Raw genomic sequence first — 16,614 nt, 5'->3', positions numbered from 1 at the left:
AGGATGGTGGATGTGGCTAGGGTGGTGGATGTGGTTAGGGTGGTGGATGTGGCTAGGGTGATGGATGTGGTTAGGGTGGTGGATGTGGTTAGGGTGGTGGATGTGGTTAGGGTGATGGATGTGGCTAGGGTGGTTGATGTGGCTAGGGTGGTGGATGTGGTTAGGGTGATGGATGTGGCTAGGATGTTGGATGTGGCTAGGGTGGTGGATGCTGTGGTTTGGATGGTGGATGTGGTTAGGGTCGTGGATGTGGTTAGGGTGGTGGATGTGGTTAGGGTGGTGGATGTGGCAAGGGTGGTGGATGTGGCTAGGATGGTGGATGTGGCTAGGGTGATGGATGGTGTGGTTTAGGGTGGTGGATGTGGCTAGGATGGTGGATGTGGCTAGAGTGATGGATGTGGTTAGGGTGGTGGATGTGGCTAGGGTGATGGATGTGGTTAGGGTGGTGGATGTGGTTTAGGATGGTGGATGTGGTTAGGGTGGTGATTGTGGCTAGGGTGGTGGATGTGGCTAGGGTGGTGGATGTGGTTAGGATGATGGATGTGGTTTAGGATGGTGGATGTGGTTAGGGTGGTGGATGTGGCTAGGGTGGTGGATTTGGCTAGGGTGATGGATGTGGTTTAGGATGGTGGATGTGGTTAGGGTGGTGGATGTGGCTAGGGTGATGGATGTGGTTAGGGTTGTGGATGTGGTTAGGGTGATGGATGTGGTTAGGGTGGTGGATGTGGTTAGGGTGAAGGATGGTGTGGTTTAGGATGGTGGATGTGGTTAGGGTGGTGGGTGTGGCTAGGGTGGTGGATGGTGTGGTTTAGGATGGTGGATGTGGCTAGGGTGATGGATGTTGTTAGGGTGGTGGATGGTGTGGTTTGGATGGTGGATGTGGTTAGGGTGGTGGATGTGGTTAGGGTGGTGGATGTGGTTAGGGTGGTGGATGTGGCTAGGGTGGTGGATGTGGTTAGGGTGGTGGATGTGGTTAGGGTGATGGATGGTGTGGTTTAGGATGGTGGATGTGGCTAGGATGGTGGATGTGGCTAGGGTGATGGATGTTGTTATGGTGGTGGATGTGGTTAGGGTGGTGGATGTGGCTAGGGTGGTGGATGTGGCTAGGATGATGGATGTGGCTAGGGTGGTGGATGTGGTTAGGGTGTTGGATGGTGTGGTTTAGGATGGTGGATGTGGCTAGGATGGTGGATGTGGCTAGGGTGGTGGATGTGGCTAGGATGGTGGATGTGGTTATGGTGGTGGATGTGGCTAGGGTGATGGATGTGGTTAGGGTGGTGGATGTGGTTAGGGTGGTGGATGTGGTTAGGGTGATGGATGTGGCTAGGGTGGTGGATGTGGTTAGGGTGGTGGATGTGGTTAGGATGATGGATGTGGCTAGGGTGGTGGATGTGGTTAGGGTGTTGGATGGTGTGGTTTAGGATGGTGGATGTGGCTAGGATGGTGGATGTGGCTAGGGTGGTGGATGTGGCTAGGATGGTGGATGTGGTTATGGTGGTGGATGTGGCTAGGGTGATGGATGTGGTTAGGGTGGTGGATGTGGTTAGGGTGGTGGATGTGGTTAGGGTGATGGATGTGGCTAGGGTGGTGGATGTGGTTAGGGTGGTGGATGTGGTTAGGATGATGGATGTGGCTAGGGTGGGGATGTGGTTAGGTTGATGAATGTGGTTAGGGTGATGGATGTGTTTAGGGTGGTGGATGTGGTTAGGGTAATTGATGTGGTTAGGGTGGTGGATGTGGTTAGGGTGGTGGATGTGGTTAGGGTGATGGATGTGGTTAGGGTGGTGGATGTGGTTAGGGTGATGGATGGTGTGGTTTAGGGTGGTGGATGTGGTTAGCGTGGTGGATGTGGTTAGGGTGGTGAATGTAGTTAGGTGGTGGGTGGTGTGGTTTAGGCTGGTGAATGTGGTTAGGGTGATGGATGTGGTTAGGGTGGTGTATGGTGTGGTTTAGGGTGGTGGATGTGGTTAGCGTGGTGGATGTGGTTAGGGTGGTGAATGTAGTTAGGTGGTGGGTGGTGTGGTTTAGGGTGGTGGATGTGGTTAGTGTGGTGTATGTGGTTAGGGTGGTGGATGTGGTTAGGGTGGTGGGTGGTGTGGTTTAGGATGTTGGATGTGGCTAGGGTGATGGATGTGGTTAGGGTGGTGGATGTGGTTAGGGTGGTGGCTGGTGTGGTTTAGGATGTTGGATGTGGTTAGGTTGATGGATGTGGTTAGGGTGATGGATGTGGTTAGGGTGGTGGATGTGGTTAGGGTGGTGGATGTTGTTAGGGTGGTGGGTGTGGCTAGGGTGGTGGATGTTGTTAGGGTGGTGGGTGTGGCTAGGGTGGTGGGTGTGGCTAGGGTGATGGATGTGGCTAGGGTGGTGGATGTGGCTAGGGTTGTGGGTGTGGCTAGGGTGGTGGATGTGGTTATGGTGAATGTTGTGAATAAACAGTTGATCGTAAATACAGTATTGACATTAAACCGTACTGCATTTTGTCAACGTCTTGTAATGTTATGTCTATGTTTTGTCATTATCATGTGAATGTCCTATCCACATCATGTAAAAATCTACATCGTGTAAAAGACTGTCTACACCACATAAAGTAGTTTTCGTGTTTCAGGTAATGACACCATTAAAGTAGCTGCCACACCATTGATGCGAAATGTTGTTATGGATGCCTGTAAGAAGGTATGACGTCATACACAACCCATACACAACCCATACACAACCCATACACAACCCATACACAACCCATACACAACCCATACACAACCCATACACAACCTATACACAACCCATACACAACCCATACACAACCTATACACAACCCATACACAACCCATACACAACCTATACACAACAAATACACAACCCATACACAACCCTTACACAACCTATACACAACCCATACACAACCCATACACAACCCATACACAACCCATACACAACCTATACACAACCCATACACAACCCATACACAACCTATACACAACCCATACACAACCCATACACAACCCATACACAACCCATACACAACCTATACACAACCCATACACAACCCATACACAACCTATACACAACCCATACACAACCTATACACAACCTATACACAACCCATACACAACCCATACACAACCTATACACAACCTATACACAACCCATACACAACCCATACACAACCCATACACAACCCATACACAACCTATACACAACCCATACACAACCCATACACAACCTATACACAACCCATACACAACCTATACACAACCTATACACAACCCATACACAACCCATACACAACCTATACACAACCTATACACAACCCATACACAACCCATACACAACCTATACACAACCCATACACAACCCATACACAACCCATACACAACCCATACACAACCCATACACAACCCATACACAACCCATACACAACCCATACACAACCCATACACAACCCATACACAACCCATACACAACCCATACACAACCCATACACAACCCATACACAACCCATACACAACCCATACACAACCCATACACAACCCATACACAACAAATACACAACCCATACACAACCCATACACAACCCATACACAACCTATACACAACCTATACACAACCTATACACAACCCATACACAACCCATACACAACCCATGCAACTGTACTCACATTTTTCATCAGGCCCCGGCATGTACGACTTTTCTTTGGTCACAATGTCTGTTTGTTTGTTCATCTGTTTGTTCATCTGTGTGTTCATCTATTTGGACACGACTAACTGATAAATCAGTATTAAAGTCACAATGTCGAATTGATCAATCAGTATTATAGTTGAGGCTGAGACTAAATACAAGGTATATATTACTCGTGTTGACTGACACTGACTTATAGAGAGATTATCAGTAATTTGTAACAAGAAACTAGCTTTAAGGCAGATATTTTAGTGAGTATGTTAGGGATATCAAGATCTTTACTCTATTTATTAAAATACACTACAGTTTTGTTTTTTTTAAATGTAATTATATTTATGAGTTTTGATATCAGTACATCTGAAATACTTGCGGCATTTTCAATTTCCTAGTTATGTAGTGTATAATTTAGATATTAAACGAAATGCATGCACTTAATTTTAACTGCAGACGGTAATAATTTACTTTGTTTAACAGAAGTATAAAAGGATTTTTTTTTAATGAATAAAATGTTTAAATAACATTAATTAGGCATCCTATTAAGTCAAGTTTGATGTCAGATTGCATTGTCATTGGGGTTTGACCCTCGTGCCAAGCTTGTAACGAATCGGTCAGTTAGAAGTATTCGAAATTTCGCTAGGCAGTTTCGATCTATGACGAAAGAAGCACGGCGGACAAAGGAAGCTATATAATTAAAGCTTGTAAAAAAACGTTGTAATAACAAGCTTTTATGTAATAATGCAATAGATGGCATACCGCTCCACTTGACTCTGTGTCAGGCACTCATTTTATTTAAACAAAAACAAAAAGAAACTCATTAAAAAAAACAATGCAGTTTTTTAATTAATTTTTTTAGAAATGAAATCAAATTTTTATCTGCGGAATTAAATATGAATGATATTTAATTTGTCAAGATTTTCATTGTGGGAAAAGCTGGTATTTGGGGAGTGTGTGAGGGTTTTAAAATGATTGCTTGAATGTGGACTTTTTAAAACACTACCACAATATCTTGAGTCGGTTGGGGTGTTATGTGATTAAAAAACACTTGGATTTTAAAGAATAAATATGATGCTTAGTATTTTAGAACCTAATAATAGACTTACTGTTGCATACTGTCCTCCAAATTACTGATTAGCAATAACTATACAATGAGAGCGTAAACACAAGTCTTATCAATGCTCTAACTATACAATGAGAGCATAAACACAAGTCTTATCAATGCTCTATAATGAAAGGGGTAGGGGGGGGGGTTAAGCAAAAGCATTTATCTGGGGAGTTGACCTTACAGTATACAATGACAAAAATGCTTTGAAAGAATCGCTGCTTTGATTAGAGCAACTAAACGTTTGATGTTTTAGTTGTTTCTGTATAAAACGTGTTTTACTAACGTTTATCTCTCTTCTCAAATGGAAAGGTTCCTAACATGTAGAATTGAATGTTGGTTTATTGTCCAATGGAAAGGTTCCTAACCCAAATCCTAATGAGGTCAAGGCCGGCAGACGTAGCATATATGACACCTGGGTACACGTGACACCAGACCTAGATGACAACAACAAAACAACTGGCCGACCTGTGTAGGTGTTTTTCTGTCTGTCGTCTGCCGGTTGGTTGTCTGGTTGTCTGCAGGTTGGTTGTCTGCAGGTTGGTTGTCTGCAGGTTGGTTGTCTGGTGTCTGCAGGTTGGTTGTCTGCAGGGTTTTTGTCTGTTCTCTGCAGGTTGGTTGTCTGCAGGTTGGTTGTCTGCAGGTTGGTTGTCTGGTTGTCTGCCGGTTGGTTGTCTGGTGTCTGCAGGTTGGTTGTCTGGTGTCTGCAGGTTGGTTGTCTGCCGGTTGGTTGTCTGGTGTCTGAAGGTTGGTTGTCTGTAGGTTGGTTGTCTGGTGTCTGCAGGTTGGTTGTCTGCCGGTTGGTTGTCTGGTGTCTGAAGGTTGGTTATCTGGTGTCTGCAGGTTGGTTGTCTGGTGTCTGCAGGTTGGTTGTCTGGTGTCTGCAGGTTGGTTGTCTGGTGTCTGCAGGTTGGTTGTCTGTAGGTTGGTTGTCTGGTGTCTGCAGGTTGGTTGTCTGGTGTCTGCAGGTTGGTTGTCTGGTGTCTGCAGGTTGGTTGTCTGGTGTCTGAAGGTTGGTTGTCTGTAGGTTGGTTGTCTGGTGTCTGCAGGTTGGTTGTCTGGTGTCTGCCGGTTGGTTGTCTGGTGTCTGAAGGTTGGTTATCTGGTGTCTGCAGGTTGGTTGTCTGGTGTCTGCAGGTTGGTTGTCTGGTGTCTGCAGGTTGGTTGTCTGGTGTCTGCAGGTTGGTTGTCTGTAGGTTGGTTGTCTGGTGTCTGCAGGTTGGTTGTCTGGTGTCTGCAGGTTGGTTGTCTGGTGTCTGCAGGTTGGTTGTCTGGTGTCTGAAGGTTGGTTGTCTGTAGGTTGGTTGTCTGGTGTCTGCAGGTTGGTTGTCTGGTGTCTGCAGGTTGGTTGTCTGGTGTCTGCCGGTTGGTTGTCTGGTGTCTGCAGGTTGGTTGTCTGGTGTCTGCAGGTTGGTTGTCTGGTGTCTGAAGGTTGGTTGTCTGGTGTCTGCAGGTTGGTTGTCTGTAGGTTGGTTGTCTGGTGTCTGCAGGTTGGTTGTCTGGTTGTCTGCAGGTTGATTGTCTGGTGTCTGCAGGTTGGTTGTCTGCAGGTTGGTTGTCTGGTGTCTGCAGGTTGGTTGTCTGGTGTCTGAAGGTTGGTTGTCTGGTGTCTGCAGGTTGGTTGTCTATAGGTTGGTTGTCTGGTGTCTGCAGGTTGGTTGTCTGGTGTCTGCAGGTTGGTTGTCTGTAGGTTGGTTGTCTGGTGTCTGCAGGTTGGTTGTCTGGTGTCTGCAGGTTGGTTGTCTGGTGTCTGCAGGTTGGTTGTCTGGTGTCTGCAGGTTGGTTGTCTGCAGGTTGGTTGTCTGGTGTCTGAAGGTTGGTTGTCTGGTGTCTGAAGGTTGGTTGTCTGGTGTCTGAAGGTTGGTTGTCTGGTTGTCTGCAGGTTGGTTGTCTGGTTGTCTGCAGGTTGGTTGTCTGGTGTCTGCAGGTTGGTTGTCTGGTGTCTGAAGGTTGGTTGTCTGCAGGTTGGTTGTCTGGTGTCTGAAGGTTGGTTGTCTGGTGTCTGAAGGTTGGTTGTCTGGTGTCTGCAGGTTGGTTGTCTGCAGGTTGATTGTCTGGTGTCTGCAGGTTGGTTGTCTGCAGGTTGGTTGTCTGGTGTCTGCAGGTTGGTTGTCTGGTGTCTGAAGGTTGGTTGTCTGGTGTCTGCAGGTTGGTTGTCTGTAGGTTGGTTGTCTGGTGTCTGCAGGTTGGTTGTCTGGTGTCTGCAGGTTGGTTGTCTGGTGTCTGAAGGTTGGTTGTCTGGTGTCTGAAGGTTGGTTGTCTGGTGTCTGCCGGTTGGTTGTCTGGTGTCTGCAGGTTGGTTGTCTGGTGTCTGCAGGTTGGTTGTCTGTAGGTTGGTTGTCTGGTGTCTGCAGGTTGGTTGTCTGGTGTCTGCAGGTTGGTTGTCTGGTGTCTGCAGGTTGGTTGTCTGGTGTCTGCAGGTTGGTTGTCTGCAGGTTGGTTGTCTGGTGTCTGAAGGTTGGTTGTCTGGTGTCTGAAGGTTGGTTGTCTGGTGTCTGAAGGTTGGTTGTCTGGTTGTCTGCAGGTTGGTTGTCTGGTTGTCTGCAGGTTGGTTGTCTGGTGTCTGCAGGTTGGTTGTCTGGTGTCTGCAGGTTGGTTGTCTGGTGTCTGAAGGTTGGTTGTCTGTAGGTTGGTTGTCTGGTGTCTGCAGGTTGGTTGTCTGGTTGTCTGCAGGTTGGTTGTCTGCAGGTTGGTTGTCTGGTGTCTGCAGGTTGTTTGTCTGTAGGTTGGTTGTCTGGTGTCTGCAGGTTGGTTATCTGGTGTCTGCAGGTTGGTTGTCTGCAGGTTGGTTGTCTGCAGGTTGGTTGTCTGGTGTCTACAGGTTAGTTGTCTGGTTATGAAAGTTGTTATCTGAAGCTGTTGTCTATACTGATGTCAACAGATTTATTGAGTGTAGATATTGAATGTTTCAATGTGACTATTGTCTGCTACTTTATTGAGTGTAGGTATTGAATGTTTCAATGTGACTATTGTCTGCTACTTTATTGAGTGTAGGTATTGAATGTTTCAATGTGACTATTGTCTGCTACTTTATTGAGTGTAGGTATTGAATGTTTCAATGTCTGCTACTTTATTGAGTGTAGGTATTGAATCTTAAATGTGACGTCTGCTTCTTTATTGAGTGTAGGTATTGAATGTTTCAATGTGACGTCTGCTACTTTATTGAGTGTAGGTATTGAATGTTTCAATGTGACGTCTGCTACTTTATTGAGTGTAGGTATTTAACAATGTCTCCCCAGTATGTCCTCCCTAGCATCAGGAAGTGACTTCGCTCCCCTCCTCCAGAGGGCGGGCATCACAGCAGCTGATGCCACTTACACTTTTGACAAGGTACTTTGTCTTCAGTTGTGAGGTTTTGTTGACAAGTGGATCTTGTTGCAAGAGTTTTGACATGTCTGACAAGTTGTCTTTGTCTTATTATTGTCTAGTACACAGTAACGTTGTAAACCAACTATCTAGTACACAGTAACATTATTAAAACAAAATATCACGTACACAGTAACATTGTACAACCTCCACAGAAACGATATAGTGTTTCGTCCTATGCACTCTACCACACGGAGTATGAAACCTTCCAAATTGTCAAGGACCAGTTTGATCGGGAGTTTAAGGTAAGTCAAGACGAGGCTTGTGAGCCGGGGACAGCATCCTATTTTGGAGAGAAAATTGTTCACTCCGAGTGATGCCCCTTAGGGATAGATTACCATCTGGGGTAGCTTGGTTTTCTTCTCTATTGTTTCTGCGGCACAACTTGTTTTGGGAACGTCCAGTCCCTTGGGCCGTCTGTGGGGAGAGAGACATGGGCAACATCTGATGGTTTCATATATATATATATATATATATATATATACTAGCTGCATACCTGTGCACGGGGAATCTATTTAAATGTACCACTATGGAACAAAATAAAACTAAACACAAACACAAAAGAAAACACAAGCACAGCGCAAACACTTACACAAAAGAAAACACAAACACAATAATGCAATCACAAACGCAAAAAAACACATACACAAACAAAAAACGCAACACAGAAACACAAAAGAAAACACAAACACAGCGCAAACCAAACACAAACATAAACCGATAGCGCTCACAGGATAGCCCATCGCGCAAAATTGAACCCTGTCCGGGCGCCGGTGGACGCGCCTATTCAATTTAGTGAACGACTATAAAAACCCAGCTTGTCCGAAAACCGAAAGATAAAGGTAAACATAGGGGACATTTAGAAGTGGCTTCTAAACTGTCCATGCCGGCGCCATGTTATTTAACGCCCTAGGCAAAACTTAAGAAAACGCCCCCCCCCCCCCATCGCATCTTTTTCGACCTTCCATATTATATATATGTGTGTGTGTGTGTGTGTGTGTGTGTGAGAGAGAGAGAGAGTGCGTGTGTATTACAATATTACTTTAAAATTATGTTAAAGATCTTGTTCTGCCAACAATTAATTTATTTTGAAAATCTAAATCTCTCCCTAGCTAACGAGATTTCTAATCAGATTTTGCTTTCACATTTTTTTTATTTTCGCTTTTGTGTTTTCTTTGTGTTTGGGTTTGCGTTTGTGTTTTGTGTGCTGGTGTTTTCATTTGTGCTTGTAATTGTGTTTGCGTTTGTGTTTTATTTGCGTTTTTTCTTATGGGTTTGTTTGTGCATATGGTTAATTCAAAAAGTTATATATTTCCTAAATCCAGGTAATGCCGGGTATATGCTGCTTAAACTCACAAGTTATGGTCCTTTATGTTTAGGTTTTTTACAGTGGCCAGTGCTAAGCCTGGTCTGGACGGCGTATATATATATATATATATATATATATATATATATATATATATATATATATTTATATTTATATTTATATATATATATATATATATATATATATTTATATTTATATATTTACATATACATATATATATATATATATATATATATATATATATATATATATATATATATATATATATATATATATATATATATATATATATATATATAATATATATATATATATATATATATATATATATATTATATATATACATATATATATATACATATATATATATATATATATATATATATATATATATATATATATATATATATATATATATATATATATATATATATGGGGGAGGGAAGGGCGCCAATCAAATTCTATTTGTCTGTTACATCATGGTTAACATTTGTTGCTATTTGCCACACGTACATTTTGTTTTACAAAGCCTCAACTCAAAGTTTCTTCTTTTTTTGTCCAGTTTCATGCGGCCATGGCCCAGTTTGGAGCTGAGATGGTCCGGTCACTTGCTGACCCTCTGATACTGCCCATGAACGTCACCAACTACGCTACAGGTCTGGAAGAACTGAGAGTCATCCTCCACAAGGAATACGGCGAACTGCTAAGTTCAAATCTAGGAGACAGCTATGGTGAGTGGACATTGAGAGGTCACAGCTATGGTGAGTGGACATTGAGAGGTCACAGCTATGGTGAGTGGACATTGAGAGGTCACAGCTATGGTGAGTGGACATTGAGAGGTCACAGCTATGGTGAGTGGACATTGAGAGGTCACAGCTATGGTGAGTGGACATTCAGAGGTCACAGCTATGGTGAGTGGACATTGAGAGGTCACAGCTATGGTGAGTGGACATTGAGAGGTCACAGCTATGGTGAGTGGACATTGAGAGGTCACAGCTATGGTGAGTGGACATTGAGAGGTCACAGCTATGGTGAGTGGACATTGAGAGGTCACAGCTATGGTTAGTGGACATTGAGAGGTCACAGCTATGGTGAGTGGACATTGAGAGGTCACAGCTATGGTGAGTGGACATTGAGAGGTCACAGCTATGGTGAGTGGACATTCAGAGGTCACAGCTATGGTGAGTGGACATTGAGAGGTCACAGCTATGGTGAGTGGACGTTGAGAGGTCACAGCTACACATTCTTTGCTACTTTTTGTGCTAGAGACTGTTTTCTTTTTACAGATCTGCTAGAGACAGTGATACGGAACTTCTCCGTTGATGTATCAACATTTGAAAACAACTTACAGAAAGTAAACAAGAAGAAGTAAGTCACGTGCTGTTTAATATTTAAATAATAAATTAATTTATGTATGACAACAGGATGTCGTCCGGACGTCCTGTTGGTCAACACGACATACCTGACGTCCTGTTGGACAACACGATTTACCTGACGTCCTGTTGGACAACACGACTTACCTGACGTCCTGTTGGACAACACGACTTACCTGACGTCCTGTTGGACAACACGACTTACCTGACGTCCTGTTGGACAACACGACTTACCTGACGTCCTGTTGGACAACACGACCTACCTGACGTCCTGTTGGACAACACGACTTACCTGACGTCCTGTTGGACAACACGACTTACCTGACGTCCTGTTGGACAACACGACTTACCTGACGTCCTGTTGACTTACCTGACGTCCTGTCGGACAACACGACTTACCTGACGTCCTGTTGGACAACACAACTTACCTGACGTCTTGTCGACTTACCTGACGTCCTGTTGACTTACCTGACGTCCTGTTGGATAAAACGACTTACCTGACGTCCTGTCGGACAACACGACTTACCTGACGTCCTGTTGGACAACACGACTTACCTGACGTCCTGTTGGACAACACGACTTACCTGACGTCCTGTTGGACAATACGACTTACCTGACGTCCTGTTGGACAACACGACTTACCTGACGTCCTGTCGACTTACCTGACGTCCTGTTGGACAACACGACTTACCTGACGTCCTGTTGGACAACACGACTTACCTGACGTCCTGTTGGACAACACGACTTACCTGACGTCCTGTTGGACAGCACGACTTACCTGACCTCCTGTTGGACAACACGACTTACCTGACGTCCTGTTGGACAACACGACTTACCTGACGTCCTGTCGACTTACCTGACGTCCTGTTGGACAACACGACTTACCTGACGTCCTGTTGGACAACACGACTTACCTGACGTCCTGTTGGACAGCACGACTTACCTGACGTCCTGTTGGACAACACGACTTACCTGACGTCCTGTTGGACAGCACGACTTACCTGACGTCCTGTTGGACAACACGACTTACCTGACGTCCTGTTGGACAACACGACTTACCTGACGTCCTGTTGGACAGCACGACTTACCTGACGTCCTGTCGACTTACCTGACGTCCTGTTGGACAACACGACTTACCTGACGTTCTGTTGGACAGCACGACTTACCTGACGTCCTGTTGGACAACACGACTTACCTGACGTCCTGTTGGACAACACGACTTACTTGACGTCCTGTTGGACAACACGACTTACCTGACGTCCTGTTGGACAATACGACCTACCTGACGTCCTGTTGGACAGCACGACTTACCTGACGTCCTGTTGGACAGCACGACTTACTTGACGTCCTGTTGGACAACACGACTTACCTGACGTCCTGTTGGACAACACGACTTACCTGACGTCCTGTTGGACAACACGACTTACCTGACGTCCTGTTGGACAGCACGACTTACCTGACGTGTTGCTGTTCCCCAGTCCCCTGGCTGTACGAGCTGTCAATGACCAGATCATGCTTTTAGAGCGGGCATTTCTGGAACCAGAGGGCCTCCCCAACCGTCCTTATAAGAAGTAAGTGGACATTTCTATTGTGGACATTTCTATTGTGGATATTTCTATTGTGGACATTTCTATTGTGGACATTTCTATTGTGGACATTTTTATTGTGGACATTTCTATTGTGGACATTTCTATTGTGGACATTTCTATTGTGAACATTTCTATTGTGGACATTTCTATTGTGGACATTTCTATTGTGGACATTTCTATTGTGGACATTTCTATTGTAGACATTTCTATTGTAGACATTTCTATTGTGAACATTTCTATTGTGGACATTTCTATTGTGGACATTTCTATTGTGGACATTTCTATTGTGGACATTTCTATTGTGGACATTTCTTTCTGTGATGGCACCATTTCTTTCTGTCATGCCACCATTTCTTTCTGTCATGCCACCATTTCTTTCCGTGATAGGTGGGCATTTAGTGATTCTAAATCAGTGGATCTACGTGTAATATAATACTAAGTGGCTATTCGAACCCGATCACCAACCAATCGTATTATGGTATTTACTATTGTCTTTGGCGTGTGTGGATATTTCATCATCTTATCGAAATAGCTCTTCTACTTTTGAATACTAAATCAAACGTACTGGTGGTAAAAGGGTTGCGGTTCAGGGCGCTATCTAAGACGAGTGTGTGTATTCTCTTTCGTTTAGGTTTTTTTTCTCTTTTAGTTGGTTAATATAGGCTGTTGAAATATTTTAATGTATTACGGGTTAAGGTAGTGCATTACGGTTAGTGTTTATGTTAAATCTAACGACATATTAGATCTAAATAATATTACAGATTATTTTCACATTAAAAAATGCTTTGCTCTTACTGTCCATGGATTGAATTGTGGGCATGACATTACGGACCCCTTGTCTGAATAGACGCATCTAATAATATGGCTGAGTATCTGATGCGTGTTTCCTCTAAAGATAGAAATCTGAGAATATCAACTTAAAATTTCTATTTCAACATAAATGAATGTAGCCTATACTTTTACTTCTGAGTAAAGCATTAGCTGTTGACCCTTTTCAGGCACCTTATTTTTGCTGAGAACTCAAATGATGCGTATGCTGGCAGCAGTTTCCCTGGACTGGTTGACCTGCTGTTTGAGGTGAACAACAGCACAGAGAGGTGGGATCAAGTGAGGCAGCATTTTGCTGTCATCTTGCAAGTTATCCAATCAGCTGGTGCCACGCTGCGTGACGTCACTGGCTTTATGGATGAATATCTGTAATCAGCTTACTTAGGGTGGCTGTCGGGTTTGTAGTGAAATGTTGATGTGGCCTGCACCATGCTAATAAAACTTTACCAAAAGTTTGTACTAAAACGATGGGACGCCTGCCCTGACAAGTCTGCAGGCACTACAAATCTTGTCATTCAAGCAGAAATCACACACTCCAATACATTCAATTTTTTACAAACTTTATTTTTTGTTTCTTTGTTTGTTTGTTTGTGGGTTTGTGGCAAATCTTGTAACCCAATGTTGACCCACTTGTTTGACCCATTGTATTCAAACTTTCCATATATGTTCCACTTCGATGGCAATACAAGTCTATCTATTTTTAAATTAAATTAGATGTTTGATTAGTCATTAAAGATTAATTTAACTGTTACGAAACTAAGAGGAGATAACAAAATTAAATCACTTGATAGAGTGCTATATTCAATAACAGAAGGCGAGATAACTAGCTAGACGCTATCAATCTGCTGAATGACGATTATCCTCAACCTCGCCCCCCCCCCCCCCCCCCCCCATAAAGCATAAGGTATAGGCCTATCCTCCTGTACAAACATGACCGAACTTCAGAGAGATGGTGTGGGGGGGGGCGTAATACAAATACATCTTGGACTATTCAAAATAGTTTGTATGTGGGCAAATAAAAGTGATGAACCGTTTGGTTGTATCTAGAACATCTGAACTACATCACTACTGTAGTCATTGTGGTTGTATCTAAAACATCTGAACAACATCACTACTGTAGTCATTTGGTTGCATCTAGAACATCTGAATTATATCATTACTGTAGTCATTTGGTTGTACCTAGAACATCTGAACTATAGATTGTCCTTTTTAACATTGTTAGCTATTATCTACATTAATTTATGTGGCTGCCATCTTTGACTGTTGCCTTTCTTTAAATTTATAGTTCCATACAGCTGATAAGAGACATAGATCGTTTAACTATGGGACAGGGTGCTAGTTGGTAGCCTATATGTTGTTCGGGTCTGAGAGTGGTAGTTGGTAGCTTATTTGTTAATAGAATTTTGGTTTTTTTTTTCTCTTTTATTCCCAATTTTTTTTTTCAAAACTAACATAGCTGTGGGCTAAGGGTGGAGGGCGACTTGATGTGGGCTAGGGGAGGGGGGCGATTTGCTGTGGGTTTGGCGAGAGGGACGACTAGTTATGTATATATATATATATATATATATATATATATATATATATATATATATATATATATATATATATATATATATATATATATATATATATATATATATATATATATATATATATATATATGTATATATAACATTTAATTGCAAAATGTAATAATGCACTAAAAAAATAATACACTACTATTTAAATAGTAGTGTATTATTATATACGTATTATATATATATATATATATATATATATATATATATATATATATATATATATATATATATATATATATTATTATATAGTTGTTTTTTTTCTACTTTTCAGTAATTCATAATTTGTTAATTCGACAGTCGAAATGCTGACACTGAAATATTTGCTTGAAAACACTATCAGTAAGTCGTTAAGGACGATACCCCCCGTCCTTTCACCCAACCCCTAAGCCCTCCCCCCTTCCCCCCGTGAAAGCAGCCTTTTAGCTACCTCCCCTAAGTTTAAAATCGTTTCAAACTAAATTATCTGCCCCTAATAGCCGTCACTAAACCCGGCTCTACGATTGTAAACATTTAGCGTGAACCACAGCTCACCAGACTTCCTAGAGAGGAAGAGAGGGGACTGCAAGGCGCGCTTACAGCTTGTTTTCTAACGTTTCCAAGAAGAGAATTATATATATAGATTTTTAAAAATCATTTATTACTTTCTCGTATATACGAGGTATAGAGAAAGTCTTGTAATCGTGCAAAAGAAAATCGAGATTTTTACAAATCTCGACGTTTTATGGCTCCCTGAGTCGGAAAAACATAGTAGTGCAATCTTGTCGGTATGTCTGTGTGTATGTGTGTCTGTGTATGTGTGTAAACACGATAACTTGAGTACCATTACAGCTAGGTTGATGAAATTTCATATATAATTATTATATCAAAATCGTAGATTCGTATCAACTTTTGAGCGATTTCCGATAACCGGAAGTGGAACTTTTTCTACTTTGAATTTTTCAAAAGCCTATAACTTGAGTACTGTTTCAGACAGATAAGTGAAAATTCACATGTAAGTAAAAGATCTAATTCTCTGCCTTTTTTCAAATTTTGAGTAATTTCCGTTGACCGGAAGTAGTAATTTTCGCTATTTCCGATGTCTCAAAAACCTCATGTGAATTTATAAAGTACTAATAATATCCCGCTCTATTATGAACATTTTATTTGGCGTTCACTTGGTGCGCAATTCTTTTCTTTTTTTTGAGATTTTATTCTATTTTAAAAAGTTTAAGTAATTAAAAATGGATTTAAAATATTGTCTATGTCCTGAGTTGCCATCCCCCGTAGTGTTATATTAGAATATTCGAGAAAGAGATCACTCCCGGTTTATTTTTAGTGCATTATTACATTGTTATTAAATGTTTTTATGCTTTTTTTTTCAGAAATTTAAAATGTATAATACAACTAGACTACCCGTTCTCCTTTGATAACTGTGGGTTTCGGAGGTCATCCATAAATTAAATCATTTTTGTTAGACGATTTTATCTTTCCCTACCCGCCACCCACTGTCACATACCGTCACAAAAGCCCAACCCCCACATTAAAAAAGACGTCACGCCCCAGAAAACATATTTGTGTCTTTTAAAAACATCGATTTATAATGTTTTCTCATATGAATAATAATAATAATGAATTAGGGAAAATGGGGGAAAATTAAACTATATCACTATCATCTCGGCCAGCTAGGCACATATCATTTGGTCAAAATATATACACAAAAATAAGTTTTATTTACTCTAGCTTTACATGACTAAAAGTCATTGCGCGCCTAGTGAACGTGATGACGCGTGACGAGGA

At 42.3% G+C, this 16,614-nt stretch overlaps 1 protein-coding gene across 8 annotated transcripts in view; it reads left to right on the top strand.

Annotated features, from left to right (window-relative positions):
• Positions 1-13,822, top strand: part of LOC131935520 (putative N-acetylated-alpha-linked acidic dipeptidase) — a 40,513-nt gene extending 26,691 nt beyond the window's left edge. For all 8 annotated transcript variants that reach the window (XM_059291941.1, XM_059291947.1, XM_059291949.1 and 5 more), the window contains exons 12-19: positions 2,606-2,673; positions 5,135-5,247; positions 8,015-8,105; positions 8,297-8,386; positions 10,031-10,199; positions 10,755-10,836; positions 12,320-12,412; positions 13,429-13,822. In XM_059291941.1, coding sequence (XP_059147924.1) covers positions 2,606-2,673; positions 5,135-5,247; positions 8,015-8,105; positions 8,297-8,386; positions 10,031-10,199; positions 10,755-10,836; positions 12,320-12,412; positions 13,429-13,630 — 908 coding nt within the window. In that variant the 3' untranslated portion in view covers positions 13,631-13,822. The remainder of the gene's footprint in view (positions 1-2,605; positions 2,674-5,134; positions 5,248-8,014; positions 8,106-8,296; positions 8,387-10,030; positions 10,200-10,754; positions 10,837-12,319; positions 12,413-13,428) is intronic.
• Positions 13,823-16,614: the final 2,792 nt, after the last annotated feature.

This window comes from Physella acuta, unplaced genomic scaffold, assembly GCF_028476545.2.
Source record: "Physella acuta isolate Inbredline_101_S28 unplaced genomic scaffold, ASM2847654v3 ptg000148l, whole genome shotgun sequence".
Lineage (NCBI taxonomy): Eukaryota > Metazoa > Mollusca > Gastropoda > Physidae > Physella > Physella acuta.
Note: the sequence above shows the minus strand (reverse complement) of the source record. Positions and strands in the feature narration are given on the sequence as shown.